Source organism: Cyprinodon tularosa, unplaced genomic scaffold (assembly GCF_016077235.1).
Source record: "Cyprinodon tularosa strain WSP-4 unplaced genomic scaffold, ASM1607723v1 ctg272, whole genome shotgun sequence".
Taxonomy (NCBI): domain Eukaryota; kingdom Metazoa; phylum Chordata; class Actinopteri; order Cyprinodontiformes; family Cyprinodontidae; genus Cyprinodon; species Cyprinodon tularosa.
This window is the reverse complement of record NW_024038977.1, coordinates 700,777-725,712: the sequence shown is the minus strand read 5'-3', so window position 1 is coordinate 725,712 and position 24,936 is coordinate 700,777. Positions and strand designations below refer to the sequence as shown.

General features: G+C 42.8%; 1 protein-coding gene across 1 annotated transcript in view; it reads right to left on the bottom strand.

Moving 5' to 3' along the window:
• Positions 1-6,211: 6,211 nt before the first annotated feature.
• The window catches only part of myo9aa (myosin IXAa), a 174,342-nt gene continuing 155,617 nt past the window's right edge, over positions 6,212-24,936 (bottom strand). The window contains 11 exon segments of the mRNA XM_038289842.1: positions 6,212-8,651; positions 8,745-8,887; positions 9,006-9,208; positions 18,576-18,699; positions 20,937-21,068; positions 22,586-22,691; positions 22,806-22,934; positions 23,013-23,205; positions 23,379-23,440; positions 24,088-24,199; positions 24,321-24,371. Of these exon segments, the coding sequence (XP_038145770.1) occupies positions 8,182-8,651; positions 8,745-8,887; positions 9,006-9,208; positions 18,576-18,699; positions 20,937-21,068; positions 22,586-22,691; positions 22,806-22,934; positions 23,013-23,205; positions 23,379-23,440; positions 24,088-24,199; positions 24,321-24,371 (1,725 nt within the window). The 3' untranslated portion in view covers positions 6,212-8,181.

Below are 24,936 nucleotides of genomic sequence, written 5' to 3'. Positions count from 1 at the left end.
GATTACGTCATAGCGTGGCGCCGAGGTCTGGTCGGATTCCAAGAGTTCTCGTTATGCGGCCTTAAAATGCGTCCTTCTTTTTGCCCGATTTGAAGGACGGGTCTGATGTATCCTCGGTATTCTTGGATATCCCAGGATTCATTGCGAGACCAAGCAAGCTGTGATCAGAGTAAAGGTTACTTGGCGCCTAACAGTGGTGAAAATTGGAAGTTCAGTTTAATATAAGACAAGTCATTTAATAGTTCCGTCTGAGATTAATGAAAAATAGTTGTTTTAATGGTTATAAAACCATTATGGTTATATGGTTATAATGGTTATATATGGTGGCGGTAATGTTTGGTTTAACTAAAGGTTTTTATCTGTTACTGTGGAAATGGGTTTGACTGGAATTTAAGGACAGATTCTAATATATCTGCAGTGGGGACTGTAAACCTGATAGGATTTTTATCTTTTTATTGCTGTTTTGCACAATATGCTTAACTACGTATTTTTTGTTGTTGAATATTAGAGATTTTGCAGATATCTTTTCATACATACATTGTTTAGATTTACTTATATATTTCTACGCCTTTTATAGAATAGAAAATCCCTTCATTGTCCCACAATGGGCAAATTTACAGCAGCAGAAAGATTATTGAAATGGTCACACAAATGTGGACCTTATAAAAATGTACACTCACCGGCCACTTTATTAGGTACACCTGTCCAACTGCTCGTTAACACTTAATTTCTAAGCAGCCAGTCACATGGCGGCAACTCAGTGCATTTAGGCATGTAGACATGGTCAAGACAATCTCCTGCAGTTCAAACCGAGCATCAGTATGGGGAAGAAAGGTGATTTGAGTGACTTTGAACGTGGCATGATTGTTGGTGCCAGAAGGGCTGGTCTGAGTATTTCAGAAACTGCTGATCTACTGGGATTTTCACGCACAACCATCTCTAGGGTTTACAGAGAATGGTCCGAAAAAGAAAAAAACATCCAGTGAGCGGCAGTTCTGTGGGCGGAAATGCCTTGTTGATGCCAGAGGTCAGAGGAGTATGGCCAGATTGGTTTGAGCTGATAGAAGGGCAACAGTGACTCAAATAACCACCCGTTACAACCAAGGTGGGCAGAAGAGCATCTCTGAATGCACAGTACGTCGAACTTTGAGGCAGATGGGCTACAGCAGCAGAAGACCACACCGGGTGCCACTCCTTTAAGCTAAGAACAGGAAACTGAGGCTACAATTTGCACAAGCTCATCGAAATTGGACAATAGAAGATTGGAAAAACGTTGCCTGGTCTGATGAGTCTCGATATCTGCTGCGACATTCGGAAGGTAGGGTCAGAATTTGGCGTCTACAACATGAAAGCATGGATTCATCCTGCCTTGTATCAACGGTTCAGGCTGGTGATGGTGGTGTCATGGTGTGGGGAATATTTTCTTGGCACTCTTTGGGCCCCTTGGTACCAATTGAGCATCGTTGCAACGCCACAGCCTACCTGAGTATTGTTGCTGACCATGTCCATTCCTTTATGACCACAATGTACCCAACTTCTGATGGCTACTTTCAGCAGGATAATGCGCCATGTCATAAAGCTGGAATCATCTCAGACTGGTTTCTTGAACAAGACAATGAGTTCACTGTACTCAAATGGCCTCCACAGTCACCAGATCTCAATCCAATAGAGCATCTTTGGGATGTGGTGGAAGGGGAGATTCGCATCATGGATGTGCAGCCGACAAATCTGCGGCAACTGTGTGATGCCATCATGTCAATATGGACCAAGCTCCCTGAGGAATGCTTCCAGCACCTTGTTGAATCTATGCCACGAAGAATTGAGGCAGTTCTGAAGGCAAAAGAAGGTCCAACCCGTTACTAGCATGGGGTACCTAATAAAGTGGCCGGTGAGTGTATAAGAATAACATAATAGGGAAGAGTTAGAATATAACCAATACAATTCTGTAAAGTGTTTTAACAATATAAAACTGGGGAATTAATAACCAATATGCAGCTATGGACATTTTTACAGTAATGGATATTTGAAAATAGCAGCAACATCAGAGATGTGCAGAATGACAGCAGCATGTTATTTAACTGACTAAGGTTTCTATCATTACATTGGATTTGATTTGTTAATGCTCCCGGTGGTTGGAACATTTATTCCACTCTGGATTCCTGTTAGTGTAGTTTTTGTTCACTTCACAATAAAAAAAGAAATAAAGAGTTTTGAAAACTTCTGTATTCATTCTTTTCCTGCTTTGTGTGTCAACTTTCACGGTTGCTAAGCAACAGAGCATACGGCGGTAAACCCGCCAAAGGGTAGACCTGGTCGAATTTACAGCCAAAACTCTTCCGGTCTCCTTATTTTCAAGGACTTCGAAGGATCCAGTCTAGGTAGACCGCGTCCTTGGAGGACACATCCTAGGTTTTCGAACAGAGCCATAGATACAATTAAAAGTGCTGTAGTGGTGCAGCACTGCAGGACATTAAAAGCCTTCCAGAGGTGCATAGAAAGAAGCACACAGAAAGAGGACATCTAAGAGACAGTATTATCCTAGTCAGAATTAGCTGAGTACAGTAGTGGTGCGGATGTCGGGGTAGTTTGTTCCACAGTCTGGGAGCAGCAACGGCAAAAGAACTATCGCCTTATTGTCTTCTTATCCTGATACACCATCACTGTGGAACGGGAAATCTGGACCCATTAGACCAAGCGTGCTCAAGTCCAGTCCTCTACTACTATCCTGCACCGTTTTTGATGCACCCCATTTTTAACACACCTGAATTAAATGAGTGGCTCCATGCCTCTGCTGAGCTAAATGAGGGGATAGATTCTTTAGATTCAGGTGTGTTAGTGAAGTGATGCATCTAAAAGTTACAGGCTGATAGATCTTGAGGACTTGACTTGAGCGCCCCTGCATTACACCATATAACCTTCTTTATGCTTCCAACAAACTGAAGCCTGCTTTCTGGTTAGCTTCACCAATTAGTGGTTATCTAAAACTGCACAGCTTTTGATTTCCTTTCATATCATGGTTGTGGAAATGCTCTTTCATGTTTAAACATATCCTGAGGTTTTACTGTTGTTTTTTTTATGATTTAATGCCACCAAAGATCACAGTGACTGGAATCAAAATTGTTCAGGAATTTGTTCCCAGCCACATTTGTCCTGAAACACTATGGGTTTTGTTTATTATTTTAGTTTTTTAATTACAGTTCTTCACTCAATTTTGGTAGCTTCTGCAATCTCCTTAGATGTTTTCTCTGCTTCAATCCAATGATTTGAGCCTTCTGAAACAGACTGACATCTTTTCCTCATGCACAGGATGGGTCGTCCTCATGGACTTTTAAGAAATGAAATAATCTCATTGCACCAGTTGGGATTAAATAACTTTCAGCTGTTGAAGCATAATTATTCATGCAGTAATGGTTTAATTGGGGGCTCGTTTTTATTTGCTTTGTTTCACCAGGTGGTGACTTTTTTTTGGACAGGCAGCGTATTTTATCCATTTATTCAATAGATTTATATGCTTTAATAAATAATTTCACTATAGCAGTTTAACTCTATAAACATGTCTTTCTTTGGCATGATAAAGTTTAGCTTATGTATTTACAATTGACTTAATACAAACTAATTCAGAATTCATTAGTACTCTATGCTTTTAAAATGTAAAAAAAAACAAAAAAAACTCGGTATTTCTACATATTTCTAACAATGTAAGCCAGTGTATTTCAATCCTGTTCCTCAAGGCACTCTGCCCTGCATGTTTTAGATGTTTCCCAGCTTTCACACACCTGTTATCAATTGGTAGCAGATTATCAGGCTTTGCTGAACTGCAATCATCTGAATCAGGTTTGCTGAACCTAAGAAACATCCAAAACATACAGAGAAGGGTGCCTTGAGGACCAGGATTGAAACACACTGATGTAAGCATAAGTCTAATTTGCATAATTTTCTTTTTCATCATTTAAGGAAAAGTGTCCAAAAATAAGCTTTATATATTCCTGTTCCAATGTTGTTTACACAGTTTGGCATCTAGAAAAGAAGAAACGCCAAAAGAAAGAGATGGAGGGAAAATGTCAGAAAAAAAAACGGGTGCTGAAAAGTACATGTAAAGTTAGTGTGAGATGAGTTTTTTTTAATTTGTTACAGAGCAAATAGTGGAAACTTTAATCAGAAAAGTTAAACATTTATAAAATCGTCTGCAAAACAAGGAGTAGGTTTGTTTTTTTTGTTATGCCGAGATTCTTTCCTAAAAACTTACTTTAATATACATAAACTTGGAGAAAACTACACAAATAAGGACATTTTGAAATCTAGAGACTATTATCATATGTCCAGGTGTCTTCTTTGCCAACCCAGTAAATTTGGTACTGCTCATGCTAGAAGTTTTGTTGTTTCATGAACAGTTTCCTTTTATTCACACCTGGTCAAAAATATACACACAAGCTCGGATTATTAAGGTTTGTATTTATGTCCCTTAAGCCATCAACAAACTTCTGACATAAATCAAACAGAAATCTGTTTTGGGAAAAGCAGTATGGGTAATTTGTTTAGTTTCTAGACACATGCCAGGATTTTAAGCATAATCCATTTATGTTCAGTAGGGTTTAGGCCAGGGCATTGATATTTATCTGCTTAATCCATTTTAAAACCAGCTTTCTTTCTCATTTGGGATCATTTTCCTGTTTGAACAACCAGCTATGTTCTAGTTTCAAATATGACACCAACTACAGTTGGCTAAGATGTTCAAAAACAACACAGACACCTCAAAGGGTCAAGCCATGCAGTGCAACTGGAATCTGCTGGATCCCCGGTTTTACCGTTCATAGTAAAGAACACACTGAACCTTGTGAAGATACAAACATGGAGAACAGAAATGTTTTTTTTTCTCCAAATGATTAAGACTAGACGTAAGTTTGGACGAGTCAAAATGAGGCTTCAAAGCAAAGAAATACATGTAGCCTCAAGCAAAGCAGAGGTAGCATCACGCTGTGGTGGTTTTAACCTGGTAGTTGCAGGTGCAATTATATAGGTGGATGGAACGATTCAACTTGCATTTTGTTTAGGGTGACCAAACGTCCGTATTTCCCAGGACATGTCCGTATTTCACGTCCTGTCCCGGGATTTTTTTAGAAAGAGGGGAAATGTCCTGATTTTTTAAATTACCTTCATTGGACCGTTAAATCTACAGGCACTAGGGCACTGCGCACGACGCTGCGTGTGACGTAATCCCTGAGCCGCGTCAGTGCGGGCAGCCCTGTTCTTAATCAGAAGATGGATAGCGTGGCTGTCAGTCCGCCAACAACATGCAAAAGCGCAAATGTATGTTTACCGACGATTTCCAAAAGAGTTTCCCCGCTTTCAGACCGGGTCGAGACACATTGGATGCCTTGTGCACAGTGTGCAAAGCAGGCACATACGTCTCGGTGTCCAATGGAGGTGCAAGGAATCTGAAAAGCCACCTGGACACCGAAAGTAAAGACAGTCTATTGATATTTTGTTCGTTTTTGGTAAAATTTTGAATCATTTTTGCTACACAAGAGGTAATTTTTGTTAATTAGCTCATTTGTTAATTTATTTTTTCCAATAGCCTAAAGAACAGACATTATTTCGTTCATTGCTGAGGCTGAGTATCCTCTGTTATTGGGAGTTGAGAGTTATTAACTTTTATTGTTAAGTGAGGGATGTTTAGATGAGACATTAGTTCTTTCATTGTGCTATTCATTCATTACAGGAATTGTTAAGCATTTTTAATAAATACATTTTGAATAAAATTATTGTTTGTTATTAGAGTTATGGCTGTTGACATTTACTGAAAAGCTAGTTATTGTAGGATTACGTAGGTCTATGTTAAGTGAGTGCATGCCACAGACCCCCCCCCCCCCCCCCCCCCCCTCGCGCTCCAAGGTGTCCTGGTTTTCCCAAATGAAAATATGGTCACTCTAATTTTGTTGAAGTACTGCACTATGTACTATGAGAAAAGTACTATGCAAAAGAAACTAGGCTTTATATCATCCTTTACCGTGTTACTATGCAAACAAACCTTACCTGAATAATAATATCTTTCCTTTTTCTGTTTTTTTTCTTGCCACCATTTGCTATTTTTAGTTTGTTAGAATAATTTCATTTTTCTGAAGAAAAAAACAACAATTGCAGCAGCAAAAAAATAAATAAAATAAAATAAAAAACACACAGGCATACTTCTTAATAACGACAGTAGACAGGATGATTTGATGCTTTTTCTTGGTTGCCACTGACCGAAACCTCAAGAGACAGAAGATGGGTAACATTGACATTTGTCCACTATACATGGTGTGCACAGTACATTATACTTGTCATATGGCTGGAGAACGGTAGAATGTTAAAATCTTATAGGTGTGTGATGTTTTGTAATAGCTGGGATTTCTTTGGCTGGAATGAATGCCAGCTGATTTGGTCCCTTTGAATGAGAGCGGCATTCCCGCTGTTAGGGAAGGGGGAAAAAGCAGCACAAACTTTAAACACATGAAGCGTGGGTTTTTTTTGTGTCTTTCACACTCATACAGTCTTGCACAGGCAGCACAGCTCAGCACATACTCATATATAAACATCCCAGATCAGGATACTCAACAAAAAAAAAGAAGAAAGATAAATATTAGACTTCCACTACCCAGCAGAGGCAGGTGTTCCAGCTTTGTACAGTATTTATACCAGTATATTATAGGCCATAAAGCATTTCTGTGATAATAAAATTTATTAAATAAGAAACAAATTGTCCTGTAATAACAGAGTGTCTACTGCTTATACTGATTGTTTTAAACTGTAAACTGAAGCTAATAATCAGGAGCTTAAGATCCACTGAACATCTTCGATGTCTGATGGAGCCCAGATTTGCTCATTTAAAGGAAGTCTTCATCTCTCTCCATCATTCCCTGATGCCAACGTAGGGCTGGACAATAAATTCAGTATCAACATAAATCACAATATACGTTTATTCAACAAAGGTGATACGATTTTTAAACACACTTCCGATATTTCGATATACGTTAGTCTACAATTACATTATTTGTCCCTGACTGGCGTTCAGGGTGCCGCCGATTCTAGCCCAACAGAAAGAGCCGGAAGACATCGGCTGATCTCGTGCAGCAGCCTGTGCTCACTGTTAGCATAAGCTAAGCTTAGACTGTGTCGGTTTTACCCTCAAAATGAGTTTCCATTTTAAAGTGACCAGAAATCAACTTTTTTCTGCAGAGAAAATCCCCATTTTGGACAATCTGTTTCCAGAAATGTCCCTGATTTTTAAAATCTGATGAACGACGAAAAATAAAGTGGTTTGTGTCAACCAGTATTAGAAGCCATTTAGAAAGATGGTGCTCCAAGCAGCTGGTTGGGCTGCTTTTAAATACAGTCAGAGTAGCCTTTAAATAAAGTAGGACATAAGCAGAACCAGAAGCAGAGTTCATCCCTACTGTCCTGTGATTTTATGCCATATTTGCAGTGATTCATTTATTTCCACCGAAATGATCCTTGCTGTTACATTTGGCTGAAAAAAACTACAAGTGTCAATATTTACAGTAATAACTAAAAAATGAGTAGTGTAAAATAAAACAAGATTTTAAAGATATCCAAAGATGGATGTTTTAGAATAGACTAAAGATCTTCAGTTTGTATTTTTTTATTCATTAGTAGTTTGTTAACTCTATTATGATGGTTTGTGAACATAGACTTTTGGTATCTACTCAGTTTGGACATACTAATGTTGTTCACAAAACAAAGATAGAAGTAAGTGATAGAAGCTGAACTATGGAAATAAAGATAACCAGCTGCTTAAAAGTGCATTTAATCTTTTGAGCTCGTTGCTCAAAAAAAAAAAAGTTTTATTATTTCTAAAATGTTATATTAGAGGAATTTAATGGATTTTTTTGTTTTTGTACAGGCGTCTGTAGTGGGCACTCTTTTTTGTGGCTTTTAATTTGATACCAAAATGAAGAAATATATTGCGATGTATGTTTTGGGTGTATCGTCCAGCCCTATTCCAACATTCCCTTTTCTCTGTCCTGCTGCTCAGTCTCTGCCCTCCTGCTGTGGAGGGAGGAGCTTCCAAGGCACTGTGGCAGTTGAGCCCTTCACCCGATTCCACTCGCCTCCCTCAATCGGCACGGCATATATTCCTCTAGCTTTAGCAAAAGTGGGAGTGTTTTGGTGTCACTCTGTCCTTCATACCATGAATTCCTTGCTACCGTACAATACCAGGTGCTGCGGTATGTCAGGAGGGTCCCTGCTGGGCCCGCCGCCATTGTCTCTCATGTTCCGTCTGGCACCTTTAAGTTTTTGTCTCCCCTTCTCTGGATTGTATGTGCCACGGCTCGTGAACTGAGGCTGTTCGTCGTAGACGGCGTCCTGCTCTCCCGCCGGGCCGCCGTCGAAGCTGTCCGATCGGGAGGACTGAGATGTGTTCAGTGGCTGGGGCTGAGCGCGGGCGAGACTGGAGCCCACAGCCAGACGAAACCGGCGAGTGGCGGCGGAGGAGGGGGACGGTTGGAAGTGTGATGAGGAGGAGTAGGAGGAAACGGTGGAGCAAGAGTCGGTGGAGTCCAGAGAGTCGGGCAGCTGGGCCTGTGTCCGCCGTCGGGGGTCCTTCCCGTCAGCTCTGCGAGGCCATGGGGAGGACATCCTCGGTCCTCTCTCTGAAACCAGAGCTAAAGTCATGTACCCTTATGCAGCAGAAACAGACTAAACCACCTAACACTTTTTATTTGAGTTTCTGCTAAATGACATACCAGAGAAGTCAGAAATGGTGTCTTCTGAGTCCAGGTTGAGGTTTTCCGAGCTGTCGGCTGTACCGATGGAAGCTTCAGACTCCAGGGTCTCATCATCTGAAGCCCTTGGCTCCAGTGCCAGCATCTCAACCGTCAACTCCTCTCTGCCAAAGAAAGAACGTTTCACCAGGAAATGAGTAGAAATCATCATGAACAAAGTTTTCTTATATTCTGTATCCTATTCAGAGAGAGTGGTAAATGCAAATGCAAAACATGACCAACTTCTTCTTCTGAAGGTTTTCTATCTGCTCTGTCAGCACTCTGTCCTCCTGCTGCATGGCGGCCTGCTCAGTCATGTCCACCAGCGGCTCCGCTCCCTCTTCGCCACCACTGTCTTCTCTCGCCACGTCAGCTCTGAACGACAACCGCGGACTGGCCGGAGGCGAAGGCGTGTGGCGGATCAGCCGATGTCGATGACCTTTTCCCTGAGGAGCACATCAGCGCCACAAACACAGAGCTTTAAGGATACTGTTCAGTTTCTAATTTTTACTAATCAACCAACATACACTACAAAAGGGACTCAGATAGGATGAGAAGTGTGGCCTTTCTAAAATACAACACTTAAATGAAAGTGTCTCACTTTGGATGGAAACATCACAAGAGGCACAGATTTGGAGCGGATCAGCTGAGGCAACAATGAGCTACTGAAGAAACAATGTAAGAACTCATAAACCAGGACATGTTTTTATATAAGAGATGATCCAAGGATCATTGGTAATGAATTTTGGCCATTCAAGTATATTCTGATCCTGCTTATAAACCTTTTATTCCCCCTTTTGCCACACCACAAAAATTGTTTTCTCAAAATAAGTGCATTTGTTCTTGAATTGAAACACTTTGCAAATGGAACAAGAGAATTTACATTTAAAATAAGAGAAAAAACAATTATATTGTCTTATTTCAAGTGAATATTATCTAATTATCTTATTTTGAGAGTAAAAATATTCAGTCTATTGCCAAATCTTATTTACTTGCTCAACTAAATGGGTAATACACTTAAACCTATAGTGGAGGATGTTCTTTTTCCGGGTGGATCATCTAAATTAGTGGTCCTCCTAACTGTCAATCATTCTGGTGATATGTGTACATAAGATGGTCCTACATGCTCATCCCCAGTTAGCCATCTTTCACGCGTATATCTGTGGTGAAGTATGGTTTCAGACAGCTCACCTTTCTCACTGTGGTTCTTTGAAAATGGCTGAGGGTCATAAGAGAAAAGGTGTCTACGAAGTGTATGAGAAGAAAAGGAAGGGATATATCCCAGAATGCTTTGTACGGAGCGCTCTCCTCACAAAGCATTATGGGATTAGCTGTCAGAGCGTGCCGTTGTTGCCATATGCAGTTGCTGCCCGACAGCACCGACTAATAAAGACGGCGCAGGCACCACGCAGTGGAGGAGAATTTACGTGACCAACAGGGAGAAAAAACGAAAGTTACTACCGTAACTACGGTTCTATGAATCCCGGATGACCGCCAGAGGCGGTGCTTCAAGCACTGAATGATCATTCTTGCGCATGCGCAGGTCGAGTATTAATGACAACAAAGTCAGCTGTGACCTGCCGGGGACCCACGTGACTCTATATAGTCACGTGGCACCCGGCAATCAATCCCTCAATCTTCTCGCGAAAGCAGAGATTCCGAGGGACCAAGCACTCTGGCGGTCATCCGGGATTCATAGAACCGTAGTTACGGTAGTAACTTTCGTTCTATTTCATCCCAAACTGACCGCCAGAGGCGGTGCTTCAAGCACTGGATGACTCATATCAACAAGGTCACGAGGAATCAGCAACATTCAAGGAACAACGACTACACCACCCACCTAATGTGATGTAGAGGCATGCTGCTCGAGGATTCCCTGAAGCGGATGGGGCGCAGCCACATTCACCCTGTAGAACCGAGTAAAGGTACTAGGTGACTTCCAGGAGGCCGCACGGCATATAACATCCAATGGCACCCCAGTCATAGCAGCAAACGATGTCGACATGCCCCTTGTAGAGTGGCATTTCACTCCCGCCGGCAGTGGCCGGTCCTGCAAGGCATAAGCCTTGGAGATCAAATCCACAACCCAGTGTGCAAGTCGCTGCTTAGAAAGTGCCTGACCCTTCCGTGAGCCAGCGTAGCAAACAAAAAGGCTATTTGTCTTTCGGAAGGATGCCGTGGCATTGATGTATGTCTCAAGGGCACGGACAGGACACAGTGGTTCAGAGGGACTTCCGGAGTCAAACCGGGCAAGATGGAGAGGCTGGGTGCTGCCTGCTGGCAGTGATACCTTAGGAATAAATGCTACGTCAGCCCACAGTGTAACGCCTGAGCCATCAGGATTCCACCGGCAGCAGGGTTCGGCTATCGAGAGAGCCTGTAACTCCCCTACACGTTTTGCGGAAACCATAGCTAAAAGGAACGCAGTCTTCAGTGAGAGCCATTTGAGGTCCGCCGACGCCAGGGGCTCAAATGGGAGGGACCGAAGAGCCTCAAGCACAAGAGAAAGGTCCCACGCCGGTGCCACAGGGCGGTTGGGTGGGTGCAAACGCCGAGCACCTCTTAAAAACAGTACAACATCCTTGTCTCGGCCCACAGAACAACCATTCAGCCCAACATGCCAACAGGAAATGGCAGCCACATACACCTTTAAGGTAGATGGGGACCGTCCTTGATCCAGCAATGCCTGCAGGAAGGTCAGTATGTCAGAAACTGAGCACTGCACCGGGTCCTGCCCTCTATCACGGCACCAGGTCGCAAAGACCGTCCACTTGTTAGCATAGACAGCTCGCGTGGACGGCGCCCATGCATTAGCCATTGTATGCCCTATGGACCCAGTGTATCTTGAGAAGGTGGACCCCGGCCTTGCAGGGGCCAAATCCAGAGCTGGAGCCGGTCCGGTTCGGGGTGCAAGATCTGACCCCCCATCTGGGAAAGAAGATCTCTCCTGGAGGGGAGACGCATTGGCGAGCCGGAGCTGAGCTCGCACAGTAGAGGAAACCAAGTCCTCGCTGGCCAGTAGGGGGCCACCAGCAGGACCCTGTGCCCCTCCTGACGTACCCTGAGGAGAGTCTGAAAAAGTAGGCTGAATGGCGGAAAGGCATAAAGGAGGGTCCGGGGCCAGTCGTGTGCCAGAGCATCGTGGCCCAGAGGGCTGCTGTTGTCCAACGAGAACCAAAGGGGACAGTGAAATGCGTCCCTTGAGGCAAAGAGGTCCACGTCCGCCCTGCCAAAGACCTTCTAGATGCACTCCACCACCTCTTGGTGAAGCTTCCACTCCCCTGGAAGCGGCTTCTGACGGGATAGAAAATCTGCTGGCACGTTCTCCGGCCCTGGGATGTAGGCTGCTCTGAGGCTGGCTATGCGTGGAGCTGCCCAGGTCAGAAGCCGTCGAGTCAAGCACAACAGTTTCCTTGACCTCATTCCCCCCTGGTGGTTGATGTGAAAGACCACTGTGGTGTTGTCTGACCTCACCAGCACGTGCTTCCCCCGCAAGCCTGGAAGAAAGCTCTCAAGAGCCAGAAGTACAGCCTGTAACTCCAGGACATTGATGTGTTCCCTGCCCTGCCGCTGGGACCATGTCCCCTGTGCCATTTGACCCCGCCAGGTTGCACCCCAGCCCGTGGAGGATGCATCTGTAAACACAACTTCCCGACGACACGGGAGGGAACCGAGCGGGACCCCTGTGGTCATAAACAACCTCACCCTCCATTGGGACAGAGACTGAAGACACTGAGGCCCCACCCGAAGTCTTCGGAGACGATGAGTGTTCCGTGTGGGATCCAGATTCAAGCTGTTCAACCACATCTGGAGGGGCCGCAATGACAGCAGCCCCAAGGGCACTACGGCGGACGCAGCTGTAAGCATGCCCAAGAGTCGAAGATACCGCACAAGAGGCAGCGCCATGCCGCGCCTGAATTCCGGGAGCACGCTCAATATACTGTCCACCCGCTGGGGTGACGGGCAAGCAGTCATTGAGATGGAATCCATGGCAATGCCCAGGAAGACAGTCTCCTGTGAGGGAGTCAGACTGCTTTTCTCCATGTTCACCTGCAAGCCCAAGCATCCCACATGATGGAGCACTAACCGAGTATCTCGAACCGCCTGGTCCCACGTCGCAGCACAAATGAGCCAGTCGTCCAGATATGGGAGGATCCTCAATCCCTGTGCCTGCAGAGGAGAGAGAGCCGCTGCAACACATCGGGTGAACACCCTGGGGGACAGTGAAAGTCCGAACGGGAGGACCCTGAACTGGAAATGTCTCCCTTGAAAAGCAAAACGAAGAAACCGCCAATGGGGCGGAGCGATCGGAACGTGAAAATAAGCATCTCTGAGATCTATGGAAGTGAACCAATCGCCCGGGGAAATCGCCTGCAACACTTCCCTGGTGGTCAGCATATGAAAGGGCATGGCCTTCAAGTACACATTCAGGCCCCTGAGGTCCAAGACTGGACGCAGGCCCCCGGTCTTCTTCGGAACCAGAAAATACTTGGAATAAAAGCCCCCTGGATCCAGCAGGGCGTCCACAGGCACTATAGCACCCTTGGCCAGCAAGGTGCAGATTTCTTGGTTCAGTGCCTGTGCCTTCACCGGGTCGTGGATCACAGTCATCCTGACCCGGCCAGGGATAGGTGGCCGGCGGCGGAATTGAAGACGGTACCCCCGGGACAGGGTGGACAACACCCACAAGTCCGGGGTGTGGGCAGCCCAGAAGCTGAGCTGTCCCGGGGAAAAATAACCGACCGCCGGCCCTAAGGCATCATCTGCGGGTCCCCCGGCCCTTCGAAGGCCCGGGTGGACGCCGGCCAGACTGCGCGGCTCGAAAGGGATGAAAGGACCTCGTCCCAGCCTGGTCTCGAGCTCTGTTCCTCCAATCTAGAGCAGGTCTCTGGACCGATCTCTGACCTGGTAACAGACCCTGGGGCTCAGTGGGAGAAGGAGAAGGCACTAAGGACCTCCGTGAAGGACCTGCAGCTGCCCAGGTGCTCACTGGCTGGCGATCACGTCTGTGAAGCCCTGCCAGCTGTTGCCTCGTTCTAGAGGCCTGAGCCGTACGGTCCAAGGCGTCCAGTGCCGCTGAACCAAAAAGCTCCCCCGGGACCACAGGCAGGGCACGGAGGGTCCTCCTACAAGGCTCAGTTAGTGGTGACTGCGCCAACCAGACCTGGCGGCGAGCATGAACCAGTGTGGAGAGTGTGCGTCCAAGTTCCCTCGTCATAAGAGCAAAGGCCTGCAGAGATGCATCAACCAGGCCTTGCGTGGCATGATCCAGCGGAACAGATTCCAAGGAGGAAGACAGGGCCAGCATAAGATGGGAGAGAGAGTTCCCAATCCGGCCCATGCGGGCCCCAGAGTCATAGGCCTTACAGAGAAGGTCGTCGGTAATACGGCACTGAGGACGCGGACAACGGGCATTGGGCCGCAAGGCCTCATCAGGCGGGATTATAAGAGAGGCAATGCCCGGTTCCACCGCTGGCATCTGCCCCAAGCCAACCTTGGGTGCCTCCTGCATAGCTGCCAGGACCCTGCCATCCGTCGTCAGACGTGAAAACGCCTTGGTGTCTGACCAGCAAGCATGCAGTTCCCGCACATACTCCGCCGAGGGAGGAACCACAAAGGCAGTCTCTGACCTACTGCGCCTAAAGAAGGCGCTGGAAGCCGCAGGCTGGGCCTGAGGAACACTAATCTGTAAACGGGCAAGAGCCGTTCGAATAGCGGATGTCACAGACTCCCCCGCATCCTCCTGGGAGGCAATGGAGTCCGACCCGGAGGCCCCGGAGCCCAGCTCCGGAAGGTCCTCACAGAAATGGGTGCCAGAGGCCGCCACAGAAACCGCATCGTCGTCATTGACTGACGTTTCATCCTGCTCGGTAGGGAGAGCCGTGCCACGATCACCAGCAGTCTGAAAGGGCTGGAGGAGGGCTTTCATTTGGGCCAGCTCAGTAGTGAGATGATCCACTCTGGTGGACAACCTCCCTGCATCGGTCCGTCTAGCACGCTTCGTCGGTACCGAAGGTGCAGCCACAGTAGATCGTTTGCACACCGCTTTCTCCATCGGCAAACGAGCACGCGGCGAAGCGCCCGCCCAGTCGGTAGGCTGCTCCAGTGCAGCCAACCGATCCAGTCTGACCGACCGGGGCATGACGCGACAGTTGGGGCAAGCGTCATCTGACAGCGCCTCCCGGAGATGTTCCACACCGAGGCAGGAGGGACACAAGTCATGCCCGTCATCCGGCTGAAGTGGAGCCAGACAGGTCGAGCAACATAAATTATCCAGCATCATACTGCTGAAAGGCGTGATCAGCCTGCTACCAAGGACAAGTCAACACGAGCAGGAAACGCTACTGGCGACTCGATTATTAACTAAAGATGAACTCAGCACGAGCAGAGACGCCACTGGTGAGTTTAGGCAAACAAACTATAGAAGAACCCAACGCGAGCAGAAACGCTACTGGTGGGCTTAGGCAAACAAACTGAAAACAACTCAGCGCGAGCAGAAACGCCACTGGTGAGTGTAGATAAACAAACCATAGAAGAACCCAACGCGGGCAGAAACGCTACTGGTGGGCTTAGGCAAACAAACTGAAAACAACTCAGCGCGAGCAGAAACGCCACTGGTGAGTGTAGATAAACAAACTATAGAAGAAGCCAACGCGGGTAAAAACGCTACTGGTGGGCTTAGGCAAACAAACTGAAAACAACTCAGCGCGAGCAGAAACGCCACTGGTGAGTGTAGATAAACAAACCATAGAAGAACCCAACGCGGGCAGAAACGCTACTGGTGGGCTTAGGCAAACAAACTGAAAACAACTCAGCGCGAGCAGAAACGCCACTGGTGAGTGTAGATAAACAAACTATAGAAGAACCCAACGCGGGCAGAAACGCTACTGGTGGGCTTAGGCAAACAAACTGAAAACAACTCAGCGCGAGCAGAAACGCTACCGTGAGTCAAAAGAGCCACAAAATTAACGTGGCAAATCAAAGCGAACAGTAAACTACTGCTGAGAAAAGAACGAAAACTTACCAGTCACCGCAGATCTGGTAAGGAGAAAGCAGCTTGTGCAGCCCCTGGAGGGCGAGACTTACCCGCAGCTCCGACCAAACCCGGTCACGGGGCTACCAGCAACAAGCAGCCAGGAAACTAGTGGTATACACAGAAGCAACCAGCTTCACACGACCACACTCCTGTACTCAACACACCTGCGCGCGAGAAGAACAAAAGGGATTGATTGCCGGGTGCCACGTGACTATATAGAGTCACGTGGGTCCCCGGCAGGTCACAGCTGACTTTGTTGTCATTAATACTCGACCTGCGCATGCGCAAGAATGATCATTCAGTGCTTGAAGCACCGCCTCTGGCGGTCAGTAGGGATGAAATAGAAAGAGTGATCATCTTTATGAATGGTCATTCAACTAAGTCTCCGCTCTATATAGTGATTGAGGAATTTAGGGATTAGGGCGATGTTCAGACACAGTAAGCTCATATGAGCTATGAGAACAGCATCTTTTAAACAGTGTGTACAAAGAGAAATGGGCTTGTGCACGCTCTCGCACGCGTTTAATAGACGTTCCCTCTGAGGAGCGGGTACAGGGTTGTGCATGTGCTTTTTTTTTTTTTAAGTTTAAGTTTTCAAAAATTTGCTAAACTCCTCCACAATACCTTTAACTTAAGAATTCTTTGCTTATTTCTAGATAATTTTTGCAGTGCAAATCTTTTCAGTTTTTTGTTTAATAAATGTTTTGTTTCAAGTATTATTTCCAATATGTTCAAATTATCCATTTTATTAATATAAAGCACAAACAGAAATAAAAGGAACCAATAAACTAAAAATGCACATTCTCTGATAAACTCTTTTGATCCGATACCTTTTGTGATGTCACCACAGGCATCAAAAAATGTACGACAAAATAACTCATTATGAAATCTATAGACAATGAACTACATTGGATTAGTGTGACTTGATTTCAACAGAAATCAACTCTTTTCTCTACCTAAAAACAGTGACAGCACGACATGTAGTCAAAATATTGATTAGACCACAGGGCACAATCACACAACTTTACCTTCTTGCATGTATTTGCCAGCTTTGTGGAAAAGCAACAACAGAAGGAAAGTTTTTTTTATGATTCTCTAATGTCTCAGGAACAAGCAACAGAAACGCTGCCCAGATGCTTTTTTTAACCTCATCTTGGAAAATTGAAGACAGTTTATCAGGTAGGAGAGAAATAAAAAACAGCAATATGGGATATATATAAAAAACACTAAAGCATATAGATAAAGGGAACTTTAATAGTTATCTTTTTTCCAAATTTAGCTAAAAATATAAAATAAAAAATATTGAGAAAAGCACTTTTTATCTCCACTGAAACTAATACAGTATAAAAAGCATTTAACAAATCCTATTAGAGCAGACCTCTTTAAATGAATTAAATTAAACTGTTGCAACTGATGTTATATATTTTCTTTAACTGAAAAGAAGTATATATGCAACTGTATGTAAAAAATCCTCTCGGATTCAACCTGCACAAATCAAATTGTGCAGTTTTGTTAGATCTGTGCTTAAAGGCTATAATAAGCTGTTGGAACCAATTGTCTAAGAGCAAAAGCATGGCTCCTAAAAAGAGCATAAAAAAAGTTAGAGACAAATTTCAGAAGAAGTTGGTGTTCCAGTCTGATCCGGGTCAAATATTTGAACACAGAACAAACTGAATGTAGATGTTGAACTGGTGAACTCATCCAGGGTTCCTACACATCTGTAATGTCCAAATTTCAGATTTTTTTAAAAGATATTTGCCTTATTTTCTCAGTTTAAAGTAGCAGAATTCTTAGTTTATTTCTGACCCATTCTAGTAAACATCTGTAGTTCTGGAAATAAATTAATTATCCCTTCAATTCAAGGTAATTAAGTCACTTTTGTTTAGAATCATGATAATAATACATCTGATTATTCATCAAAGAACATAATCTTTTCTGTAGAAAAGGCAGATAGTTTCTAAGACATGCAGAGAGTGAGAAGTTAAACACAATTTAAAGGTATAGTGGAGGATTTTCACAAATTTTTGAAAAGACCCGCCCCGCTCTCTCAACTTAAAAAAAAAAAAAAAGCACAAGCACAACCCTGTACCCACTGCCAAGGGGAAACACCTATTAAATGTGTGCGAGAGCGTGCACGAGACCATTTCTTGCTTTTTGCATCACTCATACAAGCTTACTTTCCAAAACAAGATTTGAAAATCCTTATGTGAAGATATCACCAGAATGATTGCCAATTAGGAGGACCACTTATTTAGATGATCCACCGAGAAAAAAACAAAACATCCTCCACTATACATTTAAAATGAAAGTTGGAGAAAGTTAAAATAAAATACACTTGTCAAAGTTTTAATCCTGCTGCTGTAAGAGAATGTCAGAACCCAAATAAATATTATAGTTTTTATAAGTGAAATCTGGGCCTGAAAGAATACAAGTGGATCCAAGAGAATTTCCACTATAGCATCAATGGGGATGTTTTTTTTACTGCTCCTCAATACTAGCAGAAAAAAAAGGGATTTCAATCCCAACAATACTATTTAAATATATCTTAATATAAAACTGAATTAACGTTGTGCTATAAAAGTTATCCAATTTTTATTTGTTACTACAAAAGCTTTAAAACTGTTTGCTCTTTATATATTTTCTACTCTTTGTAAAGTATTGATAGTGCAGCTTTTTAGGTAACGGACGTGAAATGTTAGAAGAAAGCAGCTATTATATGATGGCTGGATTATTTCAAAGCCAAGCAGACATTTTCCAGGCGTTCGGTCGTCTCTTACCATCGATCGTCGAATAAGGCTCAGTTTGGTCTTGGCTTTGTTCTCAGCAAACTCCAGTGTACTGATGTCCTTTAGTCGGACTTTGTACTTTGTCATCTGTTCACAAATGATGAGCTCTACACACCTAAACAAGGAAAGAAAAATAAGAAACGTTCCATGTCAAGAAAGACAAATGCCACATTATTTTACTGACTGAGTCACATGATGCTGCTCTGCTACAGGGACAGTAAAATGAACCAACGAAATACTGACTTCATCTTAATCATCATTTCCCTTTCCTTTCTAAAATCTAAAGTCTGTCTGATGATCTGGGTCAGTCATCCTGGTACCTTATTGTTCTCACATGGAATAGATTAATTTAATTGAACATCCTCTCTTAATTATTTTTCCTCTGAGTCATGCGTCTCCACACTGAAATGCCCACACCACACCTCGCAGAAATAATAAAAATGATTGATATCCAAGGTATAAAAAGAGTACATCATCTCTTAATTCTATTCTCTTACGTATAAGGCAACAATAATAATAATCCAGTATTTAAAATGTTTATCTAATCATCTAAATCTGTACTAAAGTCTAACAACCCACAACCGGTTCCACACAGCCATTATTTATCAAATAATGATGAGGCCAATATGGAAGATCTAGAGGGTGTGGAGCCCTTTCTTCTTTCTTTATTTCCAATTGCACTTGATTCATTTAGCTTTACTCATGTAAATAACTATTAAAGCTAAACATTTGTCAGTTTGCAGATCCATAGCATAAGGTATGTACCAAGAAGGGAAGACATCAAAAATGACTTTAGGGAAGTAAATGTTTTTAAACGGCTTAAAATTACCAAACCTTCACAGTGAAATCCCCAAAGATCGTTGTCAGTAGAACCAAAAGTTAATGTCCAGCAAGTTTAACTGATGTCTAAAAAATTGCAAAAACCTGAAAGCTCCAACTCAGACTTTACAGGTATCAGTGAGCACATTTAATGCTAAAGGTCTGATTGACTCTGTCTTTTTTTGGTGAGATGGCTGCAGAAAAAAAGCCCAGTTTCTTTAAATGGCAGCATTCATTAAAGCAAATGCTAGCAACATGTATGCAGAAAATCTATCTTAAGAAATCAGCACAAAATGTTCATACCAACTATCGAGCACGGAGGTGGACTAATCATGATTGGTCAACCATGAACTGCTCTGTGTATAAGAAGAATGGAGAATTAAATGAGAAGCCATTTTCAGGTACGTAGCAGCTGATCTTGGCTAAATTTGAGGTCATTTACATTAGCAGCCATTCAAAATTTCCTTGATGGGCCCTTGGCTTGTCATCTAGAATTCCTTTTTAAACATCAATATTTATGCTTGAATATTTGCTGTTAATATATTTCACCAGCATATTCCACTCCATTTTAGGAAAGACACCCTTGGAATAATGCGTGAGTATCAAAAATTGCTTACGAACCTTGAGCTCAGCGCTATTGCTGACATTTTGAATTGAAAAAGCTTCCTGGATGGGAAGCGAAACATCTTCAAACTTGAAAAAAAAAGTCCAGTTGACTGTTTTGGAACTTTTTTTGGAATAATAAAATATTCGTTCTGTCATGATTTGTGGACATTAAGATCTAGAGAGAAGCGTTATCTCCTGGTCAGACCCTGGAATTCAGTGAAAGGTTGGAGTCAGAGTAAAAAAATATGCAAGAGGGGCTTTTGCAGTGGGTTGAATTTGGAGGGGATTTCGCTTTGAGTTGGAGGGTTGTTTAACTAGGAAGGGCCATTTTGAACGAATGCTACTGTATGCCAAATGCACCAAGCTCATTAGCTTCTGACCCAAAAAATGGTATCAAAGTAGACTCATTACACAAAGTATTGTTGAGTACAGACGATTTCCAAAAAAAACAAATTCCATGGGTGTAAAAATATCAAGAACAGCTTCCACAACCAAAGAGGTTGGTTTTGATCATTTTTAAATGTGTATATATATATATATATATTTCAGCACTTTAACGTGAATGTTTTTGTTTAGTTTTTGTTTAATTCTGGGAATTAATCATATAAGCGATGGAGAAATGAAGAGGACAGTTTGTCTACAGAAGTGATACAGAACTTAACTTTTAAGAGCTGTTGCTGCTCAAAGGGGTTTTAATACAGAATTGATTTCCTTTGCCTACAAGCAGCTTTTTCAAATTTGTTTTCACCTTTGAATGAGCAATAATAAAGTGGACTCTGCTATGTGCTTTTATCCCCTTGAGTTTGGATTTATTTAACTTTCAAACCTGCTGCAGGTCAGATCTCTTCCATTAAACTCTGACATGGTGAAGCTTAGAAAGCAAACAGCTCTTCTGTTTTTTAACCATGGCTGCGGGCTTATGCTTACGCCGTCGTCCTGCTGATGTCCTGGACGCTCCGCAGAGGATCCGTGGTGTCCGGGCAGCGAAGGATGCAGGGAGCAAAAACTATCGCCAGGGCATTAGCCGACATGCGGTTCGTCTCCTCTTCCAGGGAGATCCTGAAAGAATCAAATTAGAGCATTTAGTTCATCTATTTTAGGTCAGCTGGACCTTAACTGCTCTCTGAGATACTTTTATAAACAGCCCCATGTACCGTCTGCAAGTGTAATGAAAAGGACAAATCCAGCAGCTAGAACTGTTGAGTGGATGTTTATTGATAAAACTTAAAGTTCAGGGAAAGCATAGAAGAATTTGAAGGTTTCCTTTTAAAGATAACTTCAGCATCGTCATCATCTACAATAATGAAAAGTATCTGAAAATGTTTTCTTTTGAGTATGACAGAATTCCAAGAACAACTCTGACCAGACAGTTACAGAACAGCTAATTTTTCATCTTTCTATATCATATGACTACAGAAGTGTTATGAGATAATTAAAGGGAATAAATGAGGGATGAGAGCGGAAATGTTTGTGTTTTAAAATAAAATACTCAGTCCTTGGTGATAAAAGCTTGAAAGACCACTGGAAAGCAAAGTGAACGTTAAAGATGAATACAGTCTAATTATTTCAAGCTATCTACAGAGAAAAGGGGATAATTCAGCAGTTCAAGTTTGCAATTTATTTCAATGAACAGCAAATATTTGGTCAAATGGAGCTTTACTATTTGTTTAGTAATCATTTAGTATTACAGGAAACTGAATTTGTCTACTGGTCTAAAAGGATGCTTCCTTCTATTTCCGTCTACTGTTCAGAATGAGGCATGTCTGCTCAGTCAGATGGATCTTCCTTAGACACACCTTTTTACCAACTGGCACCATTTGATTCAGGAACTGTTATATCACTGGGTTATAGTAACTGGTTCAGATCTTAACTACATGATTTTAAGAAACTACACTGGCTTTAAATAAACTTTGACCGATCAGAGTTTCTGTTGCAGTGACTGATTTAGAGACTTAATCTAAATGCCTTGGGATCAGTTTTAATTTGATGGTACGCTGGTGCCACAGCAAAGGACAAGGGCAGACTGCAGCGTGTCATCCAGTCTGCAGAGAAGGTGATTGGCTGCAATCTTCCATCTCTCCAGGAACTGTACCCCTCCAGGACTCTAAGGCGTGCAGGGAAGATTGTGGCTGATCCCTTGAGTATATAGTACAGTATATCCCTTGAGTATATAGTATATACAGTAGTAGCCATTCAAAATGTCCCCTCTTTCATGATGGGCTAGTCCCTTACAATTCATTTTTTAAACATCAGTCTATTTACTAAAATATTCTTTCTTGTGGACATTTAGATCTAAAGAAAAGCGTCATCTCCTGGTCAGACCCTGTAATTCAGTGAAAGGGTGGAGTGAAAAATATGCACGCCCAGAAGAAGGTCACTCCAGTGGCTGGAACTGCAGGGAAGTAGGCTGCCATTTTGAATGCTCTCTCTCTCTCGCTCTCTCTCTCTCTTTCTCTCTCTCTCATATAATTCTTTTGCAACTAATGAACTGTTTTAAAGAGTATGAAATAAGTTTTTAGTGTTATTTTAGTTGAAAGAACTGGTGCAGAAGAAAGAAAGGATCGTCGTCCTCTGACCTGACGAGATGAAATATGAGGCGTTCCAGGGTGTTCAGATGAGTTCTGCTGAGCTGATCGATGACAGAGTAAACCCCCCGAATTGTTTCCTTCTTGTCTTGCAAACCTGGAGCCAAAGCAAAGACAGATCTCCATTCCCAGCTCCAGACAATAAAAACATACCTCACACCCAATCAACAGTCAGATGCTAACGGCAGAATAAACTACGCAGATCACGTACTCATTGCTCGGATGAACTCCTCATACAGCTCAAACGTCATCAGTGGATTGGGAAGGTCTCTCAGCCACTGTTTGAAGACGCTAGCAATAACGTGGATGTTGTAATCATCAAGGTTCATGTTTTCTACATCTGCAAGTTCAAACAGGGAAGCTTTAGAAATCACATTTAATCACTTCATCCCCTTAAGAGTTTGTCCTCAATATTTACCGTTGTCAAGCCCGAGCTTGAGCTCCTTAATTTTATTGGTGGACCCTGATTTCCTGTAAATTCCTTCAGTGTAGAGGCCATGCATCTCTATGTGGTTGATCAGTTTCTCCACCACCAAAGGAACAGTCCTCTCATCATTAGTGAGGCGAGAAACCTCCACTCCAAACTGTCTGGAGGACAACTCTGGATCCAACTGTTCAAAGACGACCAATAAATATGTTAAGGTCTAAAAAAGATGCAGTCAAAAGCCCTCAAACAATGACCTTTTACAATTTGTCTGAGCTGCAACAGAAATACCACCGTTTAATTTAACCCGATCAATGTCAACGGAAGTCATGAGGAGGTAAGTCAATATGGCTGACTCACCTTCTTGCTACATTTGGTGGTCGTCTTCTGGCAGCACTTTCTGTGGCAGGCGTACCGGCACACTGGATGGACACAACCAGACAGATCAAACAAGTCATTCCTGTTATCCACAGAGAGGCAGTGTCTCCTCATTATTCACTTCAAGTTTTAACAAAAGCAGCAAAAAAACAAAAAAAATGCTATCGATTAAAGGACAAAAGTGGTATTGGCTGGCACGAAGAAAACATCCTGGTAGAAGAAAACTGTGCAGAGAAAGATCTGGAGAGACATGGAGCTGCAGACCTCATGAGTCCAGTTGAAAACAATCTGATTAGGGAAAGTAAGGAGGGAGATGAGGCAGAGCCTGAACACAGTCAGGCACACATTAGATTTCCCAGTGTTTGGGCAAAGCTTTTTCACAGTGCATACTTTATAAAAAAAAAATGCAATCTGTACATAAGTGACTTGCACACAATATGCTGATGATCTTGTCTTTTATCTATCTTTTCCATTTGTAAGCTGAAAGCTAGAATGAGTTGGAATCAGTGACGGCTTTGAAAATTTGTTTTTAAATGTGTTTTTCTATAGACTTTTTAATTAATTGATTAACTAGAGATGCCCAACAGCCATAGACCTTTTTACTTTGAAACCTTCTTATTTGCGATTTGTGGGTCAAGAGAGCTGCACCACATTTGTAAAGGTAATCATCTTATTTTATATTCACACTTACATTTGCACACACAGGCGCGTTCCATCATCCAGATAAGAGAGGAGCAGTATTCACAGTATGTCGGGATGCTGTACTGAGTGGATTTGAAGATGTGTCCATTATGTTCCTCTACCTACAGAGGGCAGCAAAGTGCGAATTAGCACAAAACTTCCTACTACTTAAAAAGGTAAACTAGGTTAACTCATCATGCGTCGTCCTTAATACATTCTAAATAGGAGACTTATCAGACTTACAATATCGGTGTCCTTTTTTCTGGGTTTTTTACGCTGGGGTCGAGGCAGGGGCTGTTTTAGGAAAAGAAAAAAACAGATTTACATTATTTTTGTTGGGCTAAAAAATAAAACAATGTAATGTCTAACATTAAAATAAGGAGGCAAGACAGACATAAAAGTCAAAGAATTCAAAGAGAAACAATTTAAAACCATTTAAGAAATTGTTTACCAGATTTATGTGATGGAAAGGATCTGTTTTTCCCTCCAATTAGAAAAAGAAAACTTTTATAAGATTTGGTCCAAATAGACTGAGTATGTGAAAGCAATTAGATCTGACTTCATTTGATTGTTCTTCTGAAATATGTCTTGCCCTCTTATGTCTTTGTGGTTTTTATTACTTGAGGTGGTGCGATCCCCATTACTGTTTAATTCTGTTCATTTTTGTTATCTTTACAATTAAGTTAGTGATATTCTGTAATAAAATACCAGAAAGGCAACATGGACAAAATCCCTTGGACTTTCTGCTTATATCTTCAGTTATAATCTTAAATGGATGAAGCTGTGATTATTGATGTGATGTAAATCTGTCTTTCTAAAAAAAAAAAGAAAAAAAAAGAAAAGAAAAAAATTAAAAAGA